At 48.5% G+C, this 25,740-nt stretch overlaps 1 protein-coding gene across 1 annotated transcript; it reads right to left on the bottom strand.

Annotated features, from left to right (window-relative positions):
- Positions 1-1,925: 1,925 nt before the first annotated feature.
- Positions 1,926-18,426, bottom strand: TUBB6 (tubulin beta 6 class V). Its single transcript, XM_025865145.2, has 4 exons — positions 18,253-18,426; positions 17,761-17,869; positions 15,798-15,908; positions 1,926-3,435 (listed from the first exon to the last, which is right to left on the bottom strand). Exons 1-4 carry the CDS (start codon positions 18,307-18,309, stop codon positions 2,372-2,374), a joined length of 1,341 nt encoding a protein of 446 aa, XP_025720930.1. The 5' UTR covers positions 18,310-18,426; the 3' UTR covers positions 1,926-2,371.
- Positions 18,427-25,740: the final 7,314 nt, after the last annotated feature.

Raw genomic sequence — 25,740 nt, forward strand, 5'->3', positions numbered from 1 at the left:
TGTGTTCTTGATGCAGTTAAGTATGTTGTGGGAACAACCATTTCTCAGACTTCAGACATAGATTGAGGTGGCATCCCTGGAACAGCACTGGACCGATGGGGAGAGAGGTGGTATGGGCAGGCTGCTCTGACCCTGGGCCACTCCCAGAGATGCCGAGCTCCAGCTCACTGGACCACAGAACCATCTGTGTGGATGCCAGTAACTCAGTATTCCAGGAGCATGGGAGCCTTCCTCAGCTCATCCTGCAGTCTCAGCTGTTCTGCCCAGTGACCCGCAGATGTAACAGATTTACTGCCTCCCTTCTTCAGAGGATGTTTGTGGGAGGTGATTCAGTGAAGAATTGTTTGAAGGCTGTATGATTCACTTGGCCATCAGCATATCATTGTGCTGTTCCCCACACAATCCGTAGACAATAAGGAGACTACTTGTACCACTGTGAGGAGGGGGGCCAGCAAGTGCGGAGGTCTGGTAGGCCTTGGCTGTGTGGCCTCCTGAGTGGAATGAAGTGGGTGGTGCCAAACATGAGTCAGGTTTGAATTAGTAAGAAAAGGGACAAAGCCGTGTGTGAGATGGTTGGTCAGATGGTAACTCACATCGGCACTTCTAATTCAAGCTTGTGGAGTCTTGAGAAGGCAGCCAGCATGGCCTGGAATAGTTACCACAGCCATCCTCAGGTTTCCTGACCTGCACAAGGAGGCCCATAGCACTGTGGTGAGCAGTGCTCATGTTGGCTCCCACATGGAGCCTGACTCACACCAGGGTTTCACAGCACTCATCCTTTACCTCTTCCAGGGTCAGTCAAACCTAGCATATTTCCAGGTTAGATGTGGATGGTAAGAGAACTTACTTTTACTGTAGTCTCACAAAGTGTAGGGCAGATTTCTACAGAAATGGGGTCTGTTTTCACCACAGTTCAAGTCATGCTGCCCTGTTTAGTGATTCCCTTTCCGTCTGCCCAAGGTTGGGGCTCGGCACAGGATAAATAGTTATTGGGTGTAAGCCATGGCATCACAGAGCTCAGGCCTTCTGTCAGGTGGGGGAGCTAGGGTACTGTGGGGTAACCCCAGAATGGCTCCAAATGACAGTCATTTCTTTCTCACTCCTTGTCCAACAAAGGTCAGAGGGCGCTATGCTCAGCAGTTACCAGGACCCAGACTGATGGAGGAATCTGGCAGAGGCAGAGGTGACGGTTGAGCACTAGCATTTAGACCTTTCCACCCGGAAGTGACATGCTACTCACATTCTTTTGGCCGAAGCAAAGTCATGTTCACAGCTAACTTCAAAGGGGCATAAAGGAGAAATAAACCAGAAACACTGGTGAACAGCAATGTCTGCTAATTACTAGTAGGACTAGCCTGGTCATGTCCTATGGAGTTTGACTTTACAAGACCTCTTACAGAAGTTGTGTCAAGTTATAGAAACTGTAAGGTGATGATTTGTTATATAGAAAATAGCCCTCAACCTTGGCACTGAGCCTGAGTGCTCCTGAAGGAAGCACACAGCTCTCAGAGCCAACCCTGCAAGGTCCCTCATCACCCACCAAGAGCTTGCATGTCCCCCCGGCCCTGGCTGGAAGCCTGGAGGTCATTTTCTGTAGCTCCTCTGGCAAATCTTAGCCCAGCTGTTAGGGAAGGTTGGGACTAACTAGCCCAGGACGTGACACTGGAAGATGAAAGATTCTTTGGGAGGTCTAAGTGCTGATTGCAAAAGGGGATGACGGGCTTTTAGTTACATGTGTGCTACTCTGATGCTCAGGAGAATTCTGGCTGCCACCCTTAAGGTCTGCAGTTCAAGGAAAGCCTTTCCTCTGAGTTCATTCACTGGAGTGGCAGGAGCAGTTCACCCCAGTAAGAGACAAGGTACCCAAGTAACCATTATAACAACGCAAACAAATCTATCAGGAAACAGGCTGGAAGAGGCAAAGGAATGGTTTTAGTGTTTTATTATGAATTAGTTGTTTTAAAGTTCCATATTGCATTTTCAATATAAGGCAACACTGCACAGCTTCAGGTTTCAACACAAAGGATGAAAAACACTGTTTCTAACTTCCTTGCTAATTCTCAGCATGGTTGAACACTTGACAGAAGGTGAAGTCAATTCATTTAGCTCTTCCTTGATGGCCCCTTTATTGTTTCAAGTCCTCCAGTAGAAGATCTGTCGTCTGATCTTTTGATTGGGTAAGACTGCCGATTCTCTGCTATTCCGATGTACTTTCTTCGTTCCAGATGACTGATAGTGCAATTTTGTTGCATTGGTGAGGGGCCTATACCCACATATTTAGAGCAGAGCACCATGTGGTGGCCATCAGGGTCACGATGCTCCGGAGTTAAAGAAACATCTGATTTGTGGTATCTGAGACTAGGATGCGCCTCTATTCATTGATCTCCTCTTCATCGTCTTCAAAAGCTTCCTCGCCATCATTGGCCGTGGCTTCTTGATACTGCTGGTATTCCGACACCAGGTCGTTCATGTTGCTCTCGGCCTCGGTGAACTCCATCTCATCCATGCCCTCGCCCGTGAACCAGTGCAGGAAGGCCTTACGCCGGAACATGGCAGAAAACTGCTCCGAGATGCGCTTGAACAGCTCCTGGATGGCCGTGCTGTTGCCGATGAAGGTGGAGGCCATCTTGAGGCCGCGCGGCGGGATGTCGCACACGGCCACCTTGACGTTGTTGGGGATCCACTCGACGAAGTAGCTGCTGTTCTTGTTCTGGATGGCCAGCATCTGCTCGTCCACCTCCTTCATGGACATGGGGCCCCGAAAGACAGTGGCCACGGTCAGGTAGCGGCCGTGGCGCGGGTCGCACGCCGCCATCATGTTCTTGGCGTCGAACATCTGCTGCGTCAGTTCCGGCACGGTGAGCGCGCGGTACTGCTGGCTGCCTCGGGCCGTGAGCGGCGCGAAGCCCGGCATGAAGAAGTGCAGGCGCGGGAAGGGCACCATGTTCACGGCCAGCTTGCGCAGGTCGGCGTTGAGCTGGCCCGGGAAGCGCAGAGAGGTGGTGACGCCGCTCATGGTGGCCGACACCAGGTGATTGAGGTCGCCGTAGGTGGGCGTGGTCAGCTTGAGCGTGCGGAAGCAGATGTCGTACAGGGCCTCGTTGTCGATGCAGTACGTTTCGTCGGTGTTCTCCACCAGCTGGTGCACCGACAGCGTGGCGTTGTAGGGCTCCACCACCGTGTCCGACACCTTGGGCGACGGCATGACGCTGAAGGTGTTCATGATCCTGTCGGGGTACTCCTCGCGGATCTTGCTGATGAGCAGTGTGCCCATGCCTGAGCCCGTGCCCCCGCCCAGCGAGTGCGTGAGCTGGAAGCCTTGCAGGCAGTCGCAGTGCTCACACTCCTTCCTCACCACGTCGAGCACCGAATCCACCAGCTCGGCCCCTTCCGTGTAGTGCCCCTTCGCCCAGTTGTTGCCTGCGCCTGTTTGTCCTGGGACAAAGCACAAGAGAGTGGCACACAATTTCAGTAGGTCGGCACAGGGGCAGGGGGAAGAGGAAGCTCCCTTTTATTCATACTTTTAAGACAATGATGAAAAAACACATCTTTCAGCGCCAGACTCAATTCTATGGAAAGTAGCACTGGAAACAACCTGAGTTGGCTCATTCTTCTGTTTCTGGGAGAAATCAAAAGGCTTTGCCACCAGGACTTACCAAATGTTGCCTCTTTTACTGAGAGGCACTTGTCTTAGTCCAGTAGACTTGGAAAGAGTTGGGAAAATGTAAATATTAATTCCAGTACAACTCTGCCAATATGATTTTTTAATTAAATATTTTAAGTATGTTTTTACTGGAAAGAGTTTTTAGGTTGAAGCTTAGCTTATTCAGGTTATAGAAAATGTAAGATATATACTCTAATTGGCAAAGACAGCCCTAATTATCAGAGCAATCCTCCAAACTGTACTTTCTTTAAAAAAAAAAAAAAAAGATTTTATTTATTTATTTGACAGAGAGAGAGCACAAGCAGGGGGAGGAGCCAAGGGAGAAGCAGACTCCCCGCTGAGCAGGGAGCCCAAGGAGGGGCTCGATCCCTGAACCCAGGGATCGTGACCCTAGTGCCAGGCAGACTCTTCACCAACTGAGCCACCCAGCTGCCCCTGGACTTATTTTCTGTCAGAATAACATGACTTTTTCGATCCAAATCAATACAGTAATATACATTCCAAGGATTATTAGAAAAACCACTTAGAACTAAATTCTAGAGCACACTGTAGGGTAAATTATGAAATGCAGTAAAGTCAATGCTCAGTGCTGACCTCCACAAGCTCACGATGAACATGGTCCCCTTCCCCCACCTCCATGCCTGGCTGTGCCCCTCTGATGGCGAGAGATAATATATCTATTTAGTAATAAACTATAAAACAAGGCACTGCTGTTGCTCATGATTTTAACCGGTAGAAGGCAATGTAATATATAGCCAAAATTGTAAGTTATTTAAGAAGCGAGGAAGATTATTAAAAGGCATTGTGTTTATTTAGTAAATCGGTATATATCAAATCTAGTTCTAAAAAGAATGTATAATTAAAGAACAAATTCATTAGCATCCCTATCAAATTTCCCTATGTATCGGATGAAAAGGACCCGGACGCACCACAGGAGCTGGGCAAGTGACCTGAATGTGTCAAGTGGACCAAAAAAACGAGAGGAAGCAGAGATGCCCGGGTTGTTTGCCCTTCTGCTCAGAGCTAAGACAGTGCTGGAATCCTACTGTATGGACCTCTCTCCACTTATTCCAAAGATGTTCGCTTGATTTTTGTCTACTTAACTGGTGGCAAAAATCCACAACCACCATCCAGCAACCAGCTTTTCTGCTCTGGACAGGCAGTTCCATGGCTGACACGGGGCACACCAGTGGGAAGCTGAGCTGGAGACGGTGACAAAGCTCTGGCTGCCTCCCGACAGTGGCCCAGTGCTACACCAGGTAAGACAAGCAGATTCCAGGCCCTCGTGCGCTTCGGGCTGGGGCCCGCTTACTGAGCTCTGCTGCTGCCCCCCACCCCCGATTCTGCCGTGTACTGTGGGTGTGGCCTTACACAAGGGCCTACTTTTGGAGGAATGTGTCTCAACTCAAATATCCTTGACTCTTCCACAGCATTTATCAGTGCCAAACACTGTGGGTGTTAAGTGGAAATCTGTAAAACAAGAAAAACAGCCAAAATCCTGTGGCTCTTCAGTAAGTTTAAAATGTATTCGCTACTAGTGACTTGTATCACATACAAAGAAAGGGATACCCTCCTTAAATACCTAAAGAAGTCCTACAAATGAGTAAGGAAAACTAACTTTTAGGAAAATGGGCAAAGGATATAAACAGTTCACAGGGAAGGAAATTCAAATAACTTAAATATTTGATGCATTCCTTATAAGAGAAATGTACACTAGAACAAGGAGATTCCATTTCTCCCCTGCGAAACTGACAGAGATCAAAAAGCTGGCAAACCCTGTTGGCCAGAACTGGGGCTGCGGGGGAGGCATAACAAGGACCAGGCTCTATGGAGAACAGTTCAGCATATCTATCAAAGTTAGTCCTCTTAGGCTCAGCAATTTTACTTCTATAAATTTGCTTAGACAAGTATATGTACACATGTGGGAAATGACGTAGACAAACGTGCTGAGCAGTTTGTAATAATAGTAAAGAGAAAAGGAAAACAACCTCAAATATCTTTTAACAGGGGACTGGTTAAATCAGTGATGGTTTCAATGCATACGAACACACGAGCAGCCATTCCACTAGTTACCCCAGTGAATAAAATCTCAGGGTCATCTGTACAAGGGATGAGGAAGTTCCACTTTTTTTTTTTAAAGATTTTATTTATCTGACAGAGACACAGCGAGAGAGGGAACACAAGCAGGGGGAGAGGGAGAGGGAGAGGGAGAAGCAGGCTTCCCGCGGAGCAGGGAGCCCGATGCGGGGCTCGATCCCAGGACCCTGGATCATGACCTGAGCCGAAGGCAGACGCCCAACGACTGAGCCATCCAGGCGCCCGAGGTTCCATTTCTATACTACATACTTGTGTGTTTGAAGAAAACATGTGCAGTTTTAACTTTATGATGAAAACAGTAAACACATTTAAATATTCAATAGTGACACGTCCAGGAGGGCAGAACTGCCCATTGGAATGACACACAGCTGCCCCCGCTCAGCTGTCTTAGCCCCACTTCGCGAGGGAGCTCAGCCTCTCACTCCTGTTGTCTTTGTCCCATCTGCTCAAAGTCCCCAAGATGATGGGTATGGCAGTACCGCGGCTTCACGAGGGGCCCAGGCTGGGCACAAGCAAGCTCCTCCAAGCTTGCAGCTCCCCCTCACAAGCACCCCCCAAGGGCACCGGCCACTTAGCCCTCTCTGGTGGCCATTTCCTTGTCTAGGAGGTGACTGCGTTCTCTCTTACAAACAGAGATTCTCTTTTCTCTGGCCCAGCTGACTCAAAAATGGCCATTGTTCTTCCTATGCCCCCCACTAACTCCTGTCCACCCCTCCCCACCCAACCCAGCAGGCAGTGGCCTGGCCAGATGCACCAGAGGCAGGGAGAGGAACAAGGGCTGGGCTAGCCTTGCTCGAGGAGCTCAGTGTAGGACTAGCACACCTTCACAAAGGAAAGAATGCGAGTGCAATTGTCAAAAAGAGGCTAAGAAATGATTTCATTAAAACAGAGTAGAGGGGCACCTGGGTGGCTCAGTCAGTTAAGTGTCTGCCTTCGGCTCAGGTCATGATCCCGGGGTCCTGGGATCGAGCCCCGCATCGGGCTCCCTGCTCATCGGGAAGCCTGCTTCTGCCTCTCTCCCTGCTCTCTCTCTCTCTCAAAAAAATAAATAAAATCTTTTTAAAAAAATGTTATAAAACAGGGGCGCCTGGGTGGCTCAGTCGTTGGGTGTCTGCCTTCGGCTTAGGTCGTGATCTCAGGGTCCTGGGATCGAGCCCCGCATTGGGCTGGCTGCTTGGCGGGAGGCCTGCTTCTCCCTCTCCCACTCCCCCTGCTTGTGTTCCCTCTCTCGCTGTGTTCTCTCTCTGTCAAATAAATAAATAAAATCTTTAAAACAAAATGTTATAAAACAGAGTAGAAGCCAGCAACTGACAACAAGAAGGTAGCTTCAGGCAGGCATGTAACCGCAGGAAGTCAAGCTCGCTGAACTTGACCCTTCCCCAGCTCACACCGCGCACTCGGCTTCCTCAGTATTTACAGCATGATTAGCCACGAGGTTTTCTCTGCTCTTGACAAAAGGAAGAAGCAAGTGACTTCTGAAAATATTTTGCCACCGTCTCCTAGCAACAGATGTTCCCAGTTAAATATTTGGGGGTCATGAGTTGAACATGTTCTGTAATGAGATGTTGGGACATTAATCAGCGGCTCAGGACCTTAGAACACAAGGCTGCAATCTCTAAGCTTTGGCCTGCGGATTGCAACAGGTCCCCAGGGTTTTCTCAGAGTCCATCCTCTGGTTTACTTGCTCTTGCTCACATCGAGTAAGGGATTAAGTGCTCCCTGACCCCCTCTAGCCCTAAGTCGGGAGGGGAAAGTTACATGTGCAGAAAGAGGCTTTCTGGTGTTCCATTTTCTCCCACAAAACTCTCTCCCACTGTCTCTGGGCACGAATGCTATACAACCAGCAATTCAACCAGCAATTTGTTAAGAAAAAGTTTTTTTTAAGTACATTCATGTACAAAACTTAAACGCAGATAACTTTCACTTTTAAAATGATACATTACTTCAAGTCAGTGTTTTTTTAAAAACCACTTCAAACCACACCTAGAGATGGAATGATACTGGTGTATGTAATTGACCAACTCTGAGACAGGGAGCTCTGAAGCTACAGGGGGCTGAACCACCTCCTAGGCAATTCTGCCTCTTTTGTTAAATAGAGGATGACTTAAAAACAACTGTTTCCTCAAACAATATACTGTGTTTCTACACTCTGGACACCTTTCAACAAGGTGAAAGCATAACAAGCATGCTATTTTAACAAAATAAGCAGATTCATTTAAACAATTCAGTTCTTAATTAAGAGTAGTGTCCGCTTTGAATTAAAAAAAATTTTTTTTTGTAAATAGGCTCCACGCCCAACGTGGGGCTTGAACTCACAACTCTGAGATCAAGAGTTGCATGTTCTACCGACTGCACCAGCCAGGTGCCTCAGTGTTGGCTTTAAATATTACTATTAAAGCTATTTTACATCAGTACAATCTGCTCAAAATATTCTGAATCAAAAATAGGGATGCATGTTCTAACAAAGAAGCAAAGATACAAGAAGCAATCCTAGAGGCAGTTTAAAAGCCCGATGTTGTGGGGCACCTGGGTGGCTCAGTTGTTAGGTGTCTGCCTTCGGCTCAGGTCATGATCCCAGGGTCCTGGGATCGAGCCCTGCATCGGGCTCCTTGCTCTGCAGGGAAGCCTGCTTCTCCCTCTCCCACTTCCCCTGCTTGTGTTCCCTCTCTCATGCTGTCTCTCTCTATTAAATAAATAAATAAATAAAATCTTTAAAAAAAAAATAAAAATAAAAGCCAGATGTCGTTTCTAACATTCTTGAAAGTTTACAAGGGCCGTGGATTAGATAATTAAACGGTCACCATAGGTCTGTGTGAATTTGTTCTTAATCTTTTTTGTCCCACTTACTGATAGCTAGAAAGATGAGTCCGGACCTTTCTTAGGCTCTCTCAGTTTTCAGTTCAAATACATTAAACCAAAGGAAACTTCCACCATCACTGAAGCGGCTGCCATGAGAAACCAGCTTAGCACAACTTCAATAGTTTGATCCAATTTCATAAAGCCTCTTTTTTTATGTATATTTTTTGTTTCATAAAGACTCTTTTTTTTAAGATTTTATTTATTTATTTGACAGAGAGAGACACAGTGAGAACAGGAACACAAGCAGGGGGAGTGGGAGAGGGAGAAGCAGGCTCCCCGCAGAGCAGGGAGCCCGATTCGGGGCTCGATCCCAGGACCCTGGGATCATGACCTGAGCCAAAGGCAGATGCTTAATGACTGAGCCACCCAGGTGCCCCCAGTAAAGACTCTTTTAAAAAGCTGCACAGGAGTGGTGGCTGAGGGGAGGCCTGACCCTGAGCAGACATCTGGGCTGGGTGAGAGACAAGTGAGGCGGGGAAGGCACATGGCCTCCAGGGTCTGATCAGAAACCCTTCCCCAGCAAGTGCATCAACAAGAGCCATCGCCTTACCCATGCCGACATTTCTCAGGACAGACTTCACCGCGTGAAAAAGGCCGTGAAACAGGCTTCATATCTACCTACCTACCACCCATTGTAAGAAATAAAACATAACAAAGTTCCATGAAGCCCAAGGTAACAAGAATGAGTCTGAACATCTGAAATAATGTACAATTCGATAATATTTTTCTATTTTCTCTCAGGAAGCAATAAGGGGCGTGTGTGTATGTGTGTGTGTGTTTCAGCTAACTGCCCCTCCCCATCAGAAGAGGGTTCACTGAGTTGTATTTTAATGCTGGGTCTTCAGGTTTCTCTATGTGTGAGTCCTGTTTATGGGAGTGCAAGTTTCTCTTTTTCTTATACAGACAATTTCTACAGTTTATACAGACTTGCCGAGTTCAGAGTTCTTTTCCCATTTCCTCGAAAGTATTTCTTAAAGCATTGTTGATTATATTGTTCAGAGTCCCTCAGTTGATACATTTTTTTAAAAGTTTAATTTCAGGCAAAAGGAGAGCAAAAACTGCTGTGGTCTCAAACACTGCTGGTGGTATTAATCCCACTAAAAGACTAAAGCAAAATGTATAATGGACCTAAATATGTTCACAGGCTCTGACCCGGTAATTTTACTTTTGAGGATCTATTCTGTGATCAGAGTTAGAAACACAGACCAATTTATGTGAACCAAGATGGGAACATCTAGATTCTATATTACTATATTCTTTTATTTTTTTTTTAAAGATTTTATTTATTTATTCATGAGAGACGGAGAGAGGGAGAGAGAGAGAGGCAGAGGGAGAAGCAGGCTCCCAAGGAGCAGGGAGCCCGATGTGGGACTCGATCCCAGGACTCCAGGATCATGACCTGAGCCGAAGGCAGACACTTAACCATCTGAGCCACCCAGGCACCCCTATATTCTTTTTTTTTAATTAAGCTCTACACCCTAAGATCAAAAACCACATGCTCCACCGAATGAGCGAGCCAGGTGCCCCCATATATTTTTTCTTAGAGCAAAATCTGGTAAGAAATGACTGCCTGATTATTGGCCACTATGAAATAAATAATTACAGATTATGCTATGTATTAAAACTTACAGATTTTAGAAACTATATATTAACATGAAATATGACTTAAACATAATATTCAGTGGGAAAGAAGATCTGATGGTGTTCACAGATAATGAAAATCAGCAAACAGAAAGAAAAGGTAGAAATATACCTCAATGCCAATAATGATTATGTGATGATCATATAGAATAATTCTTTTACTCTAGTTCTTAATTTTTAATAATACAGTTCTATATTAGCTTTTGTTGAAAAAAGCAAAGATCAAAATAAATAAATACAAATAATGTAGAATGAAGGGGGATCTCCCTTTTTCAGAGTGGTATATGCCCGGGGCTCCTGGGTGGCTCAGTCGGTTAAGCATCTGCCTTCGGCTCGGGTCATGATCCCGGGGTCCTGGGATCGAGCCCCACATCAGGCTCCCTGCTCCGCGGGAAGCCTGCTTCTCCCTCTCCCACTCCCCCTGCTTGTGTTCCCTCTCTTGCTGCATCTCTCTCTGTCAAATAAATAAATAAAATCTTCAAAAAAAAAAAGTGGTATATTGCCTTTTATGATGATGACTACCGTGTCCTGGGCTTCCTTTTTTGAATGTAGTTGCTAGAAACCCAGAGCTTAAATTAATTATCAGCTGCAATTGAATTAACTCTCCAGTTCACCCTGTGTTTTAAACGGCCATGTTTTATGACTGTCTTTACTATATGTTGTCTTATATCCTTCCTCGAAACAGGAAAGCCATGTATTTTACATAAATAAAGCTTTACCAGATGTTTATATATTCAAACTCACAGGGCGCCTGGGTGGCTCCATCGGTGAAGCGTCTGCCTTCGGCTCAGGTCCTGATCTTGGGTCCTTGGGATGGAGCCCTGCATGGGGCTCCCTGCTCAGCGGGGAGCCTGCTTCTCCCTCTCCCTCTGCCTCTCCCCACCCACCCTGCTCATGCTCACTCCCTCTCAAACAAATAAATAAAATCTTAGAACAAAACAAAACAAAACCTCACAAACTCATGTATTCGCTTCTAAAGTGCATATGTCCGTGGAAGGGCTCCTACGAGGTCAGTCACCGGAGCAGCCTTCTGGGAGGGAACAAAGCGGAGAGGGGAGGGAGGGGCCGGCTTCCCGCTGTACACGCCTTCTGCACGTCTGAATTTCCTACCATGCACTGCCCATCAAAAATCAAGGACAGTTGACCCTTGAACTACATGGGCTTAAACTGCATGGGTCCACTTACGCACAGAATTTTGATAAATAAGTACAGTACTGTAAATATATTTTCTCTTCCTTACGATTTTCTTTTTTTTTAAGATTTTATTTATTTATTTGACAGAGCGAGACACAGCGAGAGAGGGAACACAAGCAGGGGGAGTGGGAGAGGGAGAAGCAGACTCCCCACTGAGCAGGGAGCCCGATGCGGGGCTCGATCCCAGGACCCTGGGACCATGACCTGAACTGAAGGCAGATGCCTAATGACTGAGCCACCCAGGCGCCCCTCCTTATGATTTTCTTAGTAACATTTTCTTTTCTCTAGCTGACTTGATTGTAAGAACACAGAATACATAGAACATACAAAATAGGTGTTAATCGACTGTTTATGTTGTGGGTAAGACTTCCAATCAACGGTAGGCTATTAGTAGTTAAGTCTTCGGGGAGTCAAAAACTGTAAGTAAATTTTGGACTGTGCAGGGAGTCAGCACCCCTAAACCCATGTGTTGTTCAAGGGTCAACTGTATACTTTTCTTAATGATCAAATCTATTTTTTGGTAAAGTTTACTGAGACTGGGGTAGATTCAGCCAACTGTAATTCAGGTTCAAGAAACCTTAGCTACCTCTCAGATTCTTACCAAAAATCAATTAAACCTTCAAAGGAAAGGCGCCTGGGTGGCTCAGATGGTTAAGTGTCTGCCTTTGGCTCAGGTCATGATCCCGGGGCCCTGGGATCGAGTCCAGCATCGAATCCCCGCTCGGCGGCGAGCCAGCTTCTCCCTCTTCCTCTGCTGCTTCCCCTGCTTGTGCTCCTTCCTTCTCTCTCTCAAGTAAATAATTAAAATCTTAAAAACAAAACAAAACAAAAACAAAAACCTCCAAGGGAAGAAACTGAGCAGAATTCTATGTGGAAGTATATTTCTGTGCACGTTGGGGAGACAGGCCGTTGCTTCCCTCAGATTCTTACAGAGGCCTGGATGCTTGAGGGCCCTTCATTCCTCAGACCTTCAAGCTGAAGGAGCCCCGGGAAGGGAACTGATAACCCCAGAGGTAGCAGAGCTGAAATTAGCGGCCAAGTCTCCCTTCTCCCCATTCACTGATCTCTCTTTTTGGTGACCCGAACTCAGTAACCCAGTGAGGTGGTGCAGGCAAGAAGGGTCTACAGCTGCTAAGGATCTATACCCGCTTAGGGGCGCCTGGGTGGCTCAGTAGTTCAGCGTCTGCCTTCAGCTCAGGTCATGATCCCAGGGTCCTGGGATTGAGGCCCGCATCGGGCTCCCTGCTCCACGGAGGCCTGCTTCTCCTTCCCCCTCTCCCCCTGCTTGGGTTCCCTCTCTCGCTGTGTCTCTCTCTGTCAAATAAAATCTTACAAAAAAAAAAAAAAAGGGAAGAAGAATCTATACCCACTGAGTAAGAGAAAGAGCAAGGTGGCATTGATTTGTGTCAAGATCAGTGCCACAGGGGAGTTGTCCTTTTTTCCTTCTGGGCATACAGAATATGAATAGTCGCCCAGTCAAGTCTCCACCACAGGAGCTGAGGGAGCAGTCTGCTGAACTGACAGAGACTGACACCAGCCGGTAGTAAGGGCAAGGGGGCGGGAGGGGCGGGCAAAGGGGTTCAGCTCTTCTAGAGACCAGTATGCAATGTCCATAATGCATGTGCGAACATTTCTTCAGGACAAATTCCTTGAACTGAAACTGCTGAATCAAAATTCCAGATTTGCTGAATCCATTAAGCTGTTCTCTGACAATGCTTACAACTCAGTCTCCCAAGCAAGCTCACCAGTGCTAGCTGTTGGTTTTTAAAGTACCCTGTCTGTTGGAAGAAAAATGTCTTGTTTTAATGTCTCCTCCTCATTCCCAATTACTAGTAAATTTTGTCCCTAGGTATTTATAACTTTCATTGCTATTGTGAATAGGATACTTTCCCATTATATTTTATAATTGATTATTACTTTTAAGATCAATTTGTCCCAGTTTGCCTGGGACTTTACCAGTTTCAACACTGAGCAGGTAGTGTCCTGAGAAACCCCCCAGTCCCAGGCAAATCAGGACAGTTGGTCACCCCATAGCAATAACGTCTGAGTCTTTATCATGTGTCTGACTGCCTTATTGAGGTCTTATAAGTGCCAATCACTGGTCATTGGACAGGCTATCTGGAAAATCCAAGAGAATCATTCCACCTTCAAATAACAATTTTGTCTTTTCCTTTAAATGATCTGTATCTCTTTTCTTTCTCTGGTCTTCGTGCACTGGCTAGAACCTTCAAAACATGGAATAGTAGAGACAATGGACATCTCTTTCTCATACGTGACTTTGCTTTGGAATACTTCTGATGTTTCACCAGTGAGTGTGACGTTGCGATGGATTTGGTAGATAATTCTTAAACAGAGGAAGTATCTTTTCTACTTCCAGCTTGCATATAGGGTTTTTGTCCTCTACAAGTCAGGAACACATACTGAATTTTATCAAATATTTTGGGGCACCTATTAAGATGTTGTCACTCTTAATCTATTAGCTGACTTCTCTCTCTCTCTTTTTTAAGATTTTATTTATTTATTTATTTATTTATTTGTCAGAAAGAGAGAGAGAGTACAAGCAGGGGGAGCGGCAGGGAGAGGGAGAAGCAGGTTCCTTGCTGAGCAAAGAGTCCAACGCCGGCCTCGATCCCAGGACCCCGGGATCATGACCTGAGCCAAAGGCAGACACCCAACCGACTGAGCCACCCAGGTGCCCCTATTAGCTGACTTCTCAAAGTTGAACCATCCTTGCATTCTTAAGATGTTGCTAATATTTATCAAGCACTTACTGTGTAGGAGATACTCTAGATACATAGGGTTTAAATAGCAGAGGGTTATCTGTTACTCTCAATGAAATCATCTCCACATGGTGCCTTTTGAGGAAGGGGTTGGAAAGCAGATCTTTGATAGATTTAATTTCTATACCACAGTAACTTTAAGCCATGAATCGGCCTTAAGAGCCTCTCATTTCCTTGTAAGACACTTTACCTTTTATGGGCATGGAAATTGTGCTTGTTGTTGATTGAGGTACTTTTGTTGATAAGTAACATTTTTCTCTCTAGGCATATTTCTTACTCAATTACATTAGTAATTTCTGAGAAAGAATATAAGTGAAGGTGTGGTATCTAACATTAAAATACGATTGTCGAATGGAACACCTTCAAATCTGCCACATATCCTGTAGGCTCTACCTTGGCTCCTAAGGTAGAAGTGGTTATGAATGGCCATGGGTTTGTGTAGTGCCTTTCTGTTTTCTCTTTTCATTCCCCTTATTTAGTGGAGTATCTCTATTAAGGTTTTGAGCACTACTCTCCAATAGAACTTGCTGCAATGAAGGAACTGTTCCATATGTCCAATATGGTGCCGCTCGCCACATTTAATTATTGAGCCCCTGAAATGCAGCTAGTACAACTGAGGAAGTGAATTGATTTTATGTAATTTCTATTAACTTTAAATAGCCACATGTGGCTAGTGGCTACCACATTGGGCAGCAGAGTCCAGAAGAGGCTTTGCTTGGGGCCAATTATGGCCCAACCCTTGAACAAGTTATTATCAGAAACTTTGCCTGTCCTGTTGGTTGTGTAAGTTGTCAGAGTGATGGGGAGGGGGCCGATACCCAGAGGATTCATAAACTTTGTGAACGTTCATCTTGCTGAGTTCCCTTTATAACAGGTCACTGCCTGACTCTACTACAGAGTCATCAGTTCATGTACCAGTAAAATCTTTCAGGATTCTGTCTCTTCTTGCATGTTTTGAATATTCCTTCTTTGAGTATTTTGGCAAGTAACCTTGACTCTAAAAACCATGGCTACAGGGTGATGGAGGCTGGTAGTACTAATGGTGCTGCTTCATTTAACATTACATAATTTTCTTTGGGAGTGTGCAGATGGACGGGTGCTTTATCATGTCTTAGGTGGAAGAAGGGAGGGAAGGATTTGCCCAGTTCTAACAAAACAAAATTCACATAGTGCCAGCCTTTGGGAAAAAGGCAAAATAACTTTCTATAGGTAATGAAAGAGAAATATAAACACACTGCAATTAAAAGATGAGCCACATAGGAACCAAAACAAATGATTATCATCATATTAATGATAATTTATAAGGGCAAGAAAGAAGTTAATGTCTAAAAAATTTGTTAAACCAAGAACTATCAATACAAGCATTTCATTTAGAGAGACAGAGATTACTTTCCTAAAGAAAAGTCAAGAACTAAAAGTGGCAGCACCCTGTCATGACACTGGAGACTGCTAATTTCCATCCTAAGCTTTTATCTTTTAATCTTGCACATCAAATAGTTTGATGTGTGAAAAAAAAAAAAAAACAGAAAGAGGCAGAAGGAAGCAGGAGAGATGGAACCCACCGAAGATGAAGTTGTCCGGCCGAAAGAGGTGCCCGAAAGGCCCAGACCGCACACTGTCCATGGTGCCCGGCTCCAAGTCCACCAGGGCAGCCCTGGGCACGTATTTCTGAGCTGGAAGAGAACAAAGCCCACCCCCAAGCGTCACTTTCTGGTCGCCAGAGTCATGGACTGTCCCATAGCGAGTCCCCCCAGCACAGCTGCCTGGATGGGTAGGAAGCAGGGTTTCTTCAGAAACAGGCCTGGCTTTCTTAGGACCCCAGAACCTCAGCCCTGGGAGGGGCCTGGGGGAAGCACAGTTCCAGCTGAAGTTGTTCCGATGAGGAAACCAGCTCAAGCATGAATGGGCAGAGGAAGCGCCAGGAACAAGCAGGATGAGAAATCAGGTCTCCTGACTTCCTGCCTTCTGTATTTTCCACTTCACCCTGACACCTCTTTCCTGTTGGGAAGTTTTACTTCTTTAGCTCCACGGAAATAAACTGTAACTGTTGCAGCTAATTGCTGTGTTGCTCTACATTCTTTCCACTTTTTGGCACTTGCCTCATGCACACGCATACATGAATCCAAGCTATAGCCTGAGCACCTCGTTAAGGGTACGATCCCATGGGCTGTTTCTGGGCTCCAGGCTGTTTCCTAGGGCCCCAGAGGGGGGTGGCCAGGATCCACTCTCATTTATGAACCAGTGATGCTGTGTAGCCCTTTTGTTAGCAAGCACATTCTCATGCCTCGTGGGCAGGAACTTGTTCCCCAGTGAGGATGGGGTTAATAAGATTGCACACAGGATCTGCCCTACAACTCCTGTCCGTCTACACACACACAGCCAGACTGAGCAAAGGAAGTTCACAAGCTGGACCTAAAGGTTAACAGGAGGTGCAATGTATAACTGGAATTTTCTTTAGTGCTATCTAGAAATTTCATATTCTATGCCCTGCTTGTCCAGACTTTTTCTTCTAGCTGCTGAATGAATAAAACCCAGTGATTGGGAATAAAACCCAATGAATAAAACCCAGTATCCTGCTCTTCACAACTCTTGTGTGGACAAACAGCAAGTGACTCCAAAAACCAGATTAATTCTTTCTGGGGATATATGTCATGCATGTGGAAGGGTAGCATCTGTCATTTTCTGGGTGTTCTTTCAAAGTCTTAGTTTTTTGTTGTTTTGTGAAGGGCACCTATCACTTTTATAATAAAAACTGTAACAAATAATGTATACACGTAGCCACAATATATATGTAGGTATGCAGGGCAGAGGTGATATTATTCCCAAACCTGGATAAACCACAGCTTGGAATTTGTACTGAACTCCACCAATTATCCAGAATTGTCTGTAGTTTCAGCTTCCAGGGAGCATAGAGTGCTTTTGGAGGTCGGTAAAAAGTCAGAGAAGTCATTTAACTGGGTGTTTTTCAAATTTTTAGCCAAGAATCTCCATTAAGAGATCCATTTTAAACTGAAAAACAAAACAAAAGAAAAAGTCGGACGTGACCCAGTAAGGGATTTCACAACACTAACGGGTTGTCTAGTTCAAGAGTTCAGACCCCGTGATAGGCCAAATTCGGCTGTTTGAAAGAAACTGACGGCGGATTTCCCGCCCCAGGGGAAGCGAGGAAGGAGTCGGGCATCCTGCTATATCCCGGGAAAATTTCCGAGGGCAAACTACCCTAGCGCAAGGGCGGCATCCTGAGCGCCAACCTTGGATCGGTCGGAGAAGACCCGGGAAGGCCCGGGTCCCGGAGGAGGAAGGCCGGGGTCCCAGAGGGGTAAGGCCGGGTCCGGGAGAGGGATGGCCGGGGTTCATTTGGGGGTGGCCGATGGTCCGGGACGGGATGGCTAGGGCCCCAGATGGCGGTGGCCAGGATCTGAGGAGGAGATGGCAGGGTCCGGGCGGGGATGGCCGAGGGTTTGGGAGGGGGACGGCGGGGTCCGACGGGGAAGGGCGGAGTCCCGGCGGCGCCGCGCTACTCACAGGATGACTCATTGTAGTAGACGTTGATTCTCTCCAGTTGCAGCGCCGAGTCACCCACGTAGCCTCCGGCTGGGTCGATACCGTGTTCATCGCTGATCACTTCCCAAAACTTGGGCAGGGCGAGGCGGGGGAACAGACGGTCAGAACCCGAAGCCTAGGGCGCCCTCCCCCGCGGCTCACGCCAGGGCTGGCCCGGCGGGGCGGGGTGCGCTGGGCCCGGCTGCCGAATTCCAGGCGCGCCTGAGCCGCCGGTGGCCGCTCCCAGCTGGGGTGGGGATAGGGGTGAGGGGCAGGGGGTCCCTGGCTGTGACGCCCCCTCCTCGGCCGCGCCACTCCTCGAAGCACTTCCCGAGTGCCGCGCAGGGCAGGGCTGGGCTCCGAGGACCGAGGCGCACCGAGGGTGCGCACCAGGGCGCCCGCACCGAGGGGTCGAGCCCCGACACCCCAGGCCTGCCAGCTGCCCACCCGCAGGGAGCCCAGTGCCCGGCCCACCTTGGTGCCGATCTGGTTCCCGCACTGGCCCGCCTGGATGTGCACGATCTCCCTCATGGCGGGCGCCGGCTCTACGCTCCGGGAACTGGCTCTTCGGACCGCCGCTGCGACTGCGGGCCCCCGGCGCGCTCCCCGGGACTCGACCCTCCGTCTGCTCTCCACCCCCCATCCGGGCTGCCCCGACCAATGGCCGCGGGCCTCGCCCTCCCCGGCCGCGCCCCCTCCGCCCCCGCGGACCGAGCGCCGCCCCCGCTCCCCCCAGCGCCCGCAGAGCCCCCACCCCCGGGCCTCGCCCTCCCGGGCCGCGCCTCCTCCCGTCCAGGCTGGCCTTGGGCCTCCCTCCTCGCCCCCCAGGCCTCCCTCCCCCGCCACCCTGCTGCCGGCGCCCCACCTCGGCTCGCCTCCCCCTGGGCGATCTTCCCCGGGCCGCTTCCACGCGGTGCTGTCCCAGGAGGGAGAACAGAAAGGGGAACTGAGGACCCCCTGCTGGGGAAGTCAGGCCGGGAAATGCGCCTACTGAAGCGGGTTTGGGGGCGGAGATAGGGGGAGACGTTGGAGACTTTAAAAGTGGGGAGGCGGGCGGGAAGGACGCGGCTTCTGCCCCTCCCCGCCCTCATTTTGCCGCCCCCCCCCCCCCGTTGCTGACCCCCCCCGGAGGGAGACCGTTCCCGCTGAGCCGTCCTGGGCAGGCGGGGTCCCACCCGGAGCCGCCCGGGGTGGGTTCCGGGGCCGCGCGGGCCTGGCTGGGCCAGGCCGGGGCGCTCTGCAGCTGTGGGTGCGCACGGTCCACCCCCCCGCCCCCGGCTCCCCGCCCGCGCCGCGGGGTCAAACACAGCGAGGAGACAGGCTTTGGGACACGAAAGTGGAGTGTTCCAGCGTGACTCTGACTCTCGTCCTCCCCCCTGAACCTGGTTCTTAGGTCCTTGCTTTCCTGCCTGTCCGTCTCGAAATACAGGTACCGCTCCGAAACGTTTGTAGTGGGGTTTAGTTAGAGTGAATACCTGGCGGCATCTGACCATGAACACGCGCACACACACACACACACGCACGCACACCCCCTGCACAGTTGTCTACGCAGCCTCTCCATTGGGAGTCAGCGATGAAAAAGCTCTTCGGCCCCAGGAGGGCGCAGAGGGCTGGATTCTACCTCTGCCGGTTCCCTCACCTTCCCTACTCCTGGGTGCCGGGGACTCCCTTTTGCTGTTCGGAGGGAGGTGTGCCTGTGTGCCTCTTCTTTACGTAAGTGCAGTGCTGGAGGAGTGAGGACGCCAGAGGGAAAGTTTAATCGGACACGTCTCCATCCTCAAGGGGCCGCAGAAAGGCAGGCCGATGCCGAAGATTGAACGCAGCCCTCTCTGGGGACTTGAAGACAACTCTGCGGATGCAAAGCATGGCTCCATATTTCTTTTATAACATGGTGCAGCCCTGACCTCTCTTTGAACTCCAAACCTCCCGTTTCCCGGTGTTTGCTGGGCGGTCCCTCCTGGGCACCTGTTCCCTTCACACCCTCTAGCAGGTAACACAGCCTTCACTTTAGGGGCTGGCATCCCGGCCCTCTGGGCTCGGGCCCCTTACCCCTCCCTGCTCAGTTGCCCTCATTCTGCCCCCACCCCCTCTGTTTGCCCCACTCAGCCTGGGCCCCTCTGCGGCCAGCCCTCTACATAGCCATACTCACCACGGACACCCACACACCTAGAACTCTCTCCGGTTCACTCCTACCGAAGCTTCTAGCTGGGAGGGCTCACTCACTCATGTACTCATGCGGCAGATACTTAATGTATGCCAGGGGTAATCAGAGTTACTTCTGGGCATGAGTTAGGCCCTCAGGGAGCAATAGTCCCTCTTCCTGGCGGTGTTGTGTGGTTGAAAGGAATGACCACTGGGTGGTGAGTCAGGGTCACTTGGATTTCAATTCCGGTTCTGTTTCCAGTTAGCTTTGTGTTCACTCCAATTCTCTGGGCTTCGGGTTATTCATGTGTAAAATGAAAGGATTATCCTAGGGGCTCTGATTCTGTGGCACCTTCGGTTGGAATGTACATCCACCAGAGACTTTTGCATGAGTTTCCCTGTGTGAGCACTTTAGGTGGGGAGACTCTGGAAAGCCCGGACTGCACCCCCTCCCAGGCCAAATGGAAATGCCACACAAAGAGGAAGGGACAATGCTCTGTAATCTGCACCGGTAGTTTCTTTTTAGGTATATGAAAACTTTGGGAAAGTCCTCACGACTGTGTGGTTGGAAAGAGGTAGAGAACTTGAAATATTTTTTTCTTTTGGAGTTTTCCAAATGTTTCCAATTTTAAGGATTAATTTCTTTAAACTGGGTCCCTGGCCCTGGTCCCCTCCCACACCTTCTGCAATGCCAGGAAGCAGGTGAGGGGCCACAGCTTTGCGCACACTCTGTCGTCAAACTTTCAACCAGAGGTGACCCGGCTGTCCTCTTCTGAGTAGCCAGCACCCTTATTTAGGCTGTTTGTGGCCATTGCTCAATTTAATTACTGACTCCAAGTAAACGCTCCCTTTTTCCGTCTCCTGGTACTGAGTCTAGTGTAGGGAGCTGGGGGAATGGAGGGCCTCGGGTTCCTGGGAGAGACTTTGCTCAGCTCTGGTCACACAGCCGCTGCGGAATCAAGCCACTATGTAGCTTAAAGAAAAGTGTCTACTTCAGAAGCTTTGGTGGTTTGTGGAAATAACCACGTTTTCGATGCTAGTCCTTGGGTGGGAATTTGAATCCGAGATATTTGATGGAATAAGAAAGCAGGTGTCGGTGGCTTCAGGAACACCCCCATCACCGGGAATCGATGGCGGAAAGTTGATTTATTAGAATTTCTAATGGACACTCCCTGTTGACCGGCACCCCAGCCTACCATCCACATCACGAGGGCGGGTAACTAAGGTGACTTGGGCTCATTGCCTCATGCTTTTCCACAGAACTTATGGAATCATCACAACTTATGGACTCATCACAACATCACAACAGTTACAGATGTTACTGCAGATGAGAAAACGGACGCTCAGAGTGGGCATCACCTTGCTGGCAAGTGGGTGACAGGATTCCAGCCCATGGCTAAGGCCCTCACAACGATGGGGCTGGAGCAAAAGGACACCTGTGTCTAAGGATGTACCAAGTTACAAATCAAAAACAAAAGTTTTAAAGGGTGCATTCTGTCCTCCTGCCTTTTCCTGTCTGGAAAGTCGGTTCCAGTGTAGGATTCTCAGATGCCTTGGGGATTTGCATCAGGAGTGGGGGAGGGGGGTGCTGGCCTCCAGCCTCCAGCCCCAACTCTCAGCTTGCCCCCGTCTCTCCCCCTCCAACTCCATCCCACACTGGGAAGGGCCTCCTGGGCTCCTGTGAACACCCCAGACCCCCCAGCCCCCACACAGCTATCCCTGGGACACCACTTTTTGCACATCAGTGTCACTGTCCACCATGAGGGGGCCCTGGAAGCAGGTTGGGATGTTCGTGGGGGGCATTCTCCCATCTTGGCTGCTGAAGTAGTGGGGTGGGCACATCTCAGCAGCCTTGCGGGGAGCGGTGCAGCCCAAGGCAGGAACCATATTGTCTGTGGCAACATGTTAGTAATAGGTACATCTAGATAGGCGTTCATTTGATTACTGTATTATCCTTTCAACTTTCCTACAGGTTTGTAAACTTCTCAAATGAAGGGATGGTGGCAGGGAAGGACCCGTGCACGAAGGAGCCCAGTGAATGGAGGACACAGATAGCCTGGCCACAGTCTCAGTTTCTGTTGGTAAAAAGCTGCCACCAAGAGTATGGTGGTGGCTGTTCGCCCTTCCCCGGGCACAGAGGTGGGATGGTTGAGCACAAAGTTCCACGTGGCTGAGAAATAGGGCCTCAAAGAGAGGAAGAGGGCCTCCAGGAAGGGCTTCCAAAGGCTGGAGGACTTTGAAAATAGGGCACCGTCTCTCTCATCCCTTCTGAGTCAAGTGTGAAGAGAGAAGGAAGAGGCGAATCCCCATTCACTCTAGAGCTCTGGGGGGCCCCTGCGATGTTGGCTGGGTAGTTGGGGGCACAGCTCCTTTGGCTCTGAGCCCACCTCACCAACATTGACTGAACAGCCATGTGTGCGAGGAGCCGTGCTGGTTTGGGAGCCAGGAAGCTGCTGACGCTGCCTCACAAGGGTAGGCGGTTGGGTAAGCCAAACGCCAAAGAACTGAGGACGCTGGGCCCAGCTCTCACACGGACACGTGCACTCACGCACGCAGCCCCCAGCCCACCCACTTGGAGTTTCCATGATTGGGTTCATCTGGGCAGTAGTGATGGTCAGGTGACATGGTGGCGCACACCCACCCATGGTCCTCCTCCAGCCCCTTTAGTTTTGGGTTGGGAACAAAAATAAAGATCCCGTTTTATAGACCTTTGCTAGACGAGACTGGTTTGGGATGTGTGATTAGAGACTATCTTTGTTTTCATGGAATGGTTTATTCCCTGCAGTGCCACAGGGAGCCTGTCCTGGTCTACATGGGAAATGAATCGGAAAGTTAACTGTGCCTCTTAACCCTGCATCCTGGAGGTTCTAGGTTTAGATAAAATCCATTTCCTCATCAGCCAGAGTAAGAGCAGATGATCTTAAAATTCCCTTGCAGCTCTCATATCCTGTGACTGATCAACACGTCTCCTAACTTAAATCAAAGAAGAGCCAGCTGATCTAAAATGTGACCTCCTTGTCCCATTTCAACTCTTTCTAAGAAAGTAGTGAGCAGGGGCGCCGGGGTGGTTCAGATGGTTGGGCATCTGCCTTCGGCTCAGGTCATGATCTCTGGGTCTTGGGATTGAGCCCCAGGTCAGGCTCCCAGCTCGGTGGGGAGCCTGTTTCTCCCTCTCCCTCTGCCTCTCCCCCTGTTTTTTTTCTCTCTCTCTCTCAAATGAATAAATAAAATCTTAAAAGAAAAAAAAGTAGTGAGCATATATCCATAAAGTACACAATGAAGAATAAACATTCATGCCCAGAACTGAGCATATCAGATCAGCTTTATAACAAATACGACCTGACATCTCCCTGCTGGTAATGGAATTGTTGCCATGTTGTGTGGCAATTTGGCAAAAATGGCAGCATGTCTTGCTGTAGTCAGATGGCTTTACCCAGCCCAACCTAAGTTTGTTTGTATTTTCCCAGTCATGGAATCAGCTCCAACACTGACCATTTTCTCTGATACTGTGCATAATATAACAGTCTTCAGTCTGTTCTAGAAGGAAGGGCTCTGTGTGAGGTGACAGAATCCTGGGATCTGATCCCTGATGTGACATGAGGGGGTTGAGTGACTAGATGCAAAGACCGTGAGCCCAAACATCCAGGGCTCCCCCAGCACCCCTAGGCCATACTCAGGGGATCTTCCCCCCTCATTCTCCCTCACCCTGGCCCCTTATCTTGAGCACACACACTGCAGGGTGTGCGGGGTAAGGGGCTGAGGCCCCAGCACACCCAGGTGCTGTGGAGGAGGGGAGAGAAGTGCTGGGAGGAGCAGAGGCCCTGATGGGGGGCTGCCCAGGGAGAAGGGGCTCTGGAATGTCCCTGCCAGGTGACATAGGCTGGAGGCCAGGGGAAGGAAGGAAAGGCGTCTTCATCCCGACATTTTTAAAAACCAGCTGGGGCTCCTGGGTGGCTCAGTTGGTTAAGCAACTGCCTTTGGCTCAAGTCATGATCCTGGAGTCCTGGGATCTAGTCCCCGCGTCGGGCTCCCTGCTCGGCAGGGAGTCTGCTTCTCCCTCTGACCCTCCCCCCCATGCTCTCTCTCTCTATCTCATTCTCTCTCAAATAAATAAATAAAATCTTAAAAAAATAAACAAATAAATAAATAAATAAAACCAGCTGAAGCAGGACAATGTTCAGGGCTAGCCTTGGGCAGTTTATATTTTTAAAAATATCTTTATATTATTTTCCCATTAAAAACTGGTAGATGAGTTTTGCTAGATGAAAATTCCAGAGATCTGTTGCACACTATGAATATACTGAATGCTACTGAATTGTATGCTTAAAAATAGTTAAGATGGCACATTTTATGGTGTGCACTTTTTTAAAACCATAGTTTTAAAAAGGGGTGGGGTAGTAATAGACAAGCTTCACAAAAGTTGGAAAAGACTGAAAAGGAAACAAAAAACAAAAATCCAACCCCCAAACACCATTAATTAATTAATTAATTAATTAATTAATTAACATTTGGACACATTTCCTGACAGTCTTTTTTTTTTTTTTTTTTTTAGTTAACATATATTGTAATATCAGTTTCAAGGGTAGAATTTAGTGATTCATCACCTCCGTACAACAGTACAACAGCTGGGGCTGATCACAGCAAGTGCCCTCCTTAATTCCCATCACCCACCTAGCCCAGGCCCTGCCCTCCTCCCTTCCAGCAACCCTTCCTGATAGTCTTATTCTACAACTAGTTTTCTTTCTTTTCTTTCTTTTTCTTTCTTTCTTTCTTTCTTTCTTTCTTTCTTTCTTTCTTTCTTTCTTTCTTTCTTTTTCTTTCTTTCTTTCTTCTTTCTTTTCTTTCAAGATTTTATTTATCTGACAGAGAGAGAGACAGCGAGAGAGGGAACACAAGCAGGGGCAGTGGGACGGAGAAGCAGGCTTCCTGCCGAGCAGGGAGCCGGATGCGGGGCTTGATCCCAGGACCCTGGGACCATGACCTCAGCCGAAGGCAGATGCTTAACGGCAGAGCCACACAGGCGCCCCCTACAACTAGTTTTCTTAAACTTAATTAGGTTCATGTTGCCTGTGGGCTTTGAAACGCTGAACTTTGTAAGCGTAGCTTCTTCGCGTTTGCATGGTGCTTCATAAAAACCATCCTTAATGACTGCACAACATTTTATAGAGTATTCTAATTATTCCCTTCTTTTGGGCTATCTGGCTAAATTTCCAATTTTCCACTACTCCCACTACTGTCAATAATGCTTCAACAAACATCTTTGTGCATGAAATATTTTTGAATTTAGAATTAAAGATTGGTTCCTAAACGTGGAATTACTAGATCAAACGCTATGATTAAAAGGATTTCAATCCGTGTTGTCAGTCCTCTTTCCAGAAGAGAGGCAGAGAGGAGCAGTGCAGGAAAAAGCTCATTGCAACCTGAGGATGAGAATCTCTTTGTGAAGAGGGAGATCCTCACCAACCCCCAAACCTCCTCTCCTGGTCTCTGGATGCCTGGAATTCTTTGAGAGAGAGAGAGAGAGAGAGAGAGAGACAAAGCCTGTGCTTTTCCTTTAAAGAAGAAATACCTTAGAGGCTCAGCTAGCAGGGGCTTGAGGTGTTGTGTGTGTGAATGAAGGTATGGGGCCCTGCCCTGATTAGAGAGGTGGAGGTGGCCCCTGGGAGACCCAGCCTGTCACTGAGAAAGGGAAGGACACTCCCACCGGCTGTAGCTGCAGTCGGCGCTAATGTGTTGGGAGCCACACCAATACAACTCTATATACCCCACAGGGCCACTTTACTCGAACCTGTCCTACAGGGACTATCCCTGACAGTTTCA

This window comes from Callorhinus ursinus, unplaced genomic scaffold (assembly GCF_003265705.2).
Source record: "Callorhinus ursinus isolate GAN/ISIS: 27379988/994484 unplaced genomic scaffold, GSC_fseal_2.0 scaffold86, whole genome shotgun sequence".
NCBI lineage: Eukaryota > Metazoa > Chordata > Mammalia > Carnivora > Otariidae > Callorhinus > Callorhinus ursinus.